The sequence below is a fragment of the Tribolium madens genome, unplaced genomic scaffold (assembly GCF_015345945.1).
Source record: "Tribolium madens isolate multiple individuals breed KSU strain unplaced genomic scaffold, Tmad_KSU_1.1 Scaffold_7;HRSCAF=85;Tcas5.2_LG10, whole genome shotgun sequence".
NCBI lineage: Eukaryota > Metazoa > Arthropoda > Insecta > Coleoptera > Tenebrionidae > Tribolium > Tribolium madens.
The window spans coordinates 10,229,894-10,233,273 of NW_025401050.1; the positions used below are offsets into that span (position 1 = coordinate 10,229,894).

Consider the following 3,380-nt stretch of genomic DNA (forward strand, 5'->3'; position numbering starts at 1 on the left):
TAGAATATAAATTTTAATAATATAGATCTTGAAAAATATTCTAAAATCTTAGGATTAATCCTTAAATTTCAAGGATCAATATTTACCAAATAACTTTACATTCTGGGTTCTAAACCAGAATCTAAGAATCTAAATATTTTAAAGATTCTGAAATTCTGAAGAATTAGAATGTGATAAAGATAAAAATTTCAAGATTCTAAAAACCATTGACTAGTTTTTCAATTTCAAAATTTTAGAATTCTAGAATTTTAAAACATGAATTTTAAAAATATATCAATGTTTAAATTTGAAGAGTTTAGCTTTAGATAAAATTTGAATCTCAATATTTTAAAGATTCGCAATTTTCAAGGATATTAAGGCATAAATGTGATTGTTTTTTAACAATCTAATTTCTGAATAATTCCAAAACTGTAAAAATTCTAGTTAGAATTGCATCTAGATTCAAAAATTCTAAAATCCTAGCAACCATTTAAATGTAAACAAAATTTTTTAAAGAATTTTGGTGAAAATCTTGATACTCTGAATAGTAAAAGTTTACACACGAATGACATACATTTTTTCCAGTTATTAATTCCTGTTCCCCCACCACCACCGAACTCCGCGAACAAATCAGAAGCGGAGAATTCCGAAGGGCGTGTTCAACATCTGTCAACATTGTCCAACCCCCAAACCGAGTCAACACCACTCAAAAACTAGCAGATTTACGAAATTTGATGCTTAATACAAGCTTCACACGTGATCAACGCCTACTAGATGCATACATCGTACCATCGCAAGATGAACATCAAGTATTAACATTAGCGGTTTAACCGAACCGGTTTTTATTTTTATTTTTAGAACGAATTCGTGGAAGATTATGATAAACGTCTCCAATTCATTTCGGGTTTTTCGGGAAGTTACGGTTACGCGGTTATAACCGCAAAATCGGCCATTTTGTGGACCGATGGGCGGTACCATTTGCAAGCCGATAACGAAACTGACTGTAATTGGAAGCTGATGCGTCAACACATTTACTACGTTCCAAATATCAGCCAATGGTTGCGCGAGTCACGCCCCCAAGGCGGGGTTATAGGGGCCGATCCGAAACTCTTCAGCCAATCGAAATGGGAGGAGTTCTCCGTGTCGCTAAGAGACGTCAAATGGGAATTAATTGAGATTCAAACCGATTTGATTGACGTGATTTGGACCAATCGGCCGGCAAGACGCAATAAAAACGCCTTTATTTTAGACGAAAAATACACAGGTTGGTAGTACTGTTTTTTCAATTTTATTTTCTTGTGGTTGGTAGGACGTAAATGGACGAGAAAAATCCACAATTTGCGTAAAACCGTTCAGAAATTACAAGCCGACGCCATTGTTGTGACGTCACTGGACGAAATTGGTTGGTTGTTGAATATCAGGGGGCGGGACATACCGTCCAGCCCCCTTGTACGTAGTTACCTCCTACTCGACATGGAGAGGGTGTGGCTTTATGTCAATCAGAGCCAACTCGAAGCCAATCACGTCGCAGAATCTTTGACCAACTCGGCCAAAGAAGCCAATCAGTTGATAGAGTAAGTAGCCACGCCTATTGATACTAAACCACGCCCATTTAGATTCTTTGATTACGAGCAGATTTGTACGGGATTGGCATCACGTGCACAACTCTACTCGAGGATCCTTCTCCCACCCGAATCAACAAGTAGGCGGATCGCACAGTGTGTCCCGCCCCGGAAACGCCTCTTTGTCCAATCACCAATCATTTTGTTCAAAGCGAGAAAAAACCCAATCGAAATCAAGGGGATGCACCACGCCCATGTGCGAGACGCCGCCTCCATGTGCGAGTTCTTCGCCTACTTGGACAAAATGGTGGGGGTACTTCCGGTGTCAGGTGCTTATTTCCGGTAGTTTAAGGAAGGTTTACCTTTTACAGAATTGGATATTGTCAAAGTGGTCGATGAGTTCCGGTTTGAACAATTGAACAGTCTTGGGAACAGTTTTCCGACCATAGCCGCCTATGGGGCAAATGGGGCCATGCCCCATTATGTCCCAATGGGCAGTACCAACGTCATGGTCGGGAATGACAGTACCCTAGTTTTGGACTCGGGTGGGCAGTACTTCGATGGTACCACTGACATCACCCGTACAGTGCATTTCGGTACGCCCACCAAGGAACAAAAAGAGGCGTATACAAGAGTTCTGATTGGTCAAATCCAACTGTCAATGTTGACATTCCCCGCCTACTTGAAAACATCAGCCATTGACGTGATGGCACGAGCACCATTGTGGGAAGTGGGGCTGGACTACGACCATGGGACGAGTCATGGGGTGGGGTCATTTCTCAACGTCCATGAAGGTAGTGGTACCACCCCTTTTACTTGAAATTACCACAAGTTTTTAGCACCAATTTCGCTACATTTTAATAACCCATCATCGACATTCCCCGAAAATGACATTCTCAAACCTGGGTACTTCCTCTCCAATGGTACCAACCCACCAAAATAGAATTTTTAGTCACGTGATTGTTCCAGAACCTGGGTACTACCAAGAAAACGACTTTGGGATCAGACTAGAGAACGTAATGGAAGTAATTGACAAGAAATGGTTAAGGAGTATACATGGTACCAGTTATTTGGGGTTCAAAACTGTCACTTTGGTACCATACGAACCCAAATTAATTGACTTGAGTCTACTCTCGCGACACCAGGTACCACTTGGTGGTTTTTTGACAGTTAAATGACACATTTTTGACAGATCCAATGGCTGAACCAATACAATGACAGAATACGAATCCATGTGGGGGCGGAGCTTAAAAAACAGAATTTTACCAAAGGGTTCTTCTGGATGATGGAACAAACAAAGCATTTTCCGGAAAATGGCAACAAGTACCATAAAATTCACCCAATTGTCGTGATTTTAGCCGCCATTTTGATAAGTTGGATGTGACAACAAGATGGCCGCCAAATTTTTTTTCATTGTTTATTCGTAAATGTTGTAATGTTATGTTAAACAAATGACAATTATACGATTTTGATCATTTATTCACAATAAAAGTCAGGTTGAGGGAAAAWTTTTTGTTACAGTATTTTTAATAAAACTCCCTGCCTACCGCCACTAACCCCGCCACTGCTTTTAATTAAAAAAATATTCAAATAATTGTAAAAACGCCATGTTGTGTATTATCACAATTAGTACTTAAAAACACATTTTCTTATTTGTTGGCAACTTAAATCAATTTTTAATCCCGATTGTTTTATTTTATTTTTAATTCTTTAATTTCTAATTTTTTGAACATTTTTTGATAGTTTATATAATTTTCATTTTTTCAATTTTTTTCTCGGTCGTAAAATTGTGTTCTTTGGACATATTTATTTTCTTATTTTATTTATTTATTTTTTTAT

At 38.5% G+C, this 3,380-nt stretch overlaps 1 protein-coding gene across 2 annotated transcripts in view; it reads left to right on the plus strand.

Annotated features, from left to right (window-relative positions):
- LOC123010025 (xaa-Pro aminopeptidase ApepP-like) overlaps window positions 1–3,067 on the plus strand; it is a 47,962-nt gene extending 44,895 nt beyond the window's left edge. Inside the window, exons 2-9 of one of the 2 annotated variants that reach the window (XM_044406642.1) lie at window positions 565–788; window positions 838–1,243; window positions 1,289–1,553; window positions 1,596–1,848; window positions 1,888–2,335; window positions 2,381–2,464; window positions 2,511–2,686; window positions 2,734–3,067. In XM_044406642.1, coding sequence (XP_044262577.1) covers window positions 565–788; window positions 838–1,243; window positions 1,289–1,553; window positions 1,596–1,848; window positions 1,888–2,335; window positions 2,381–2,464; window positions 2,511–2,686; window positions 2,734–2,925 — 2,048 coding nt within the window. In that variant the 3' untranslated portion in view covers window positions 2,926–3,067. The remainder of the gene's footprint in view (window positions 1–564; window positions 789–837; window positions 1,244–1,288; window positions 1,554–1,595; window positions 1,849–1,887; window positions 2,336–2,380; window positions 2,465–2,510; window positions 2,687–2,733) is intronic. The other variant, XM_044406643.1, reaches the window with a different exon arrangement.
- Window positions 3,068–3,380: the final 313 nt, after the last annotated feature.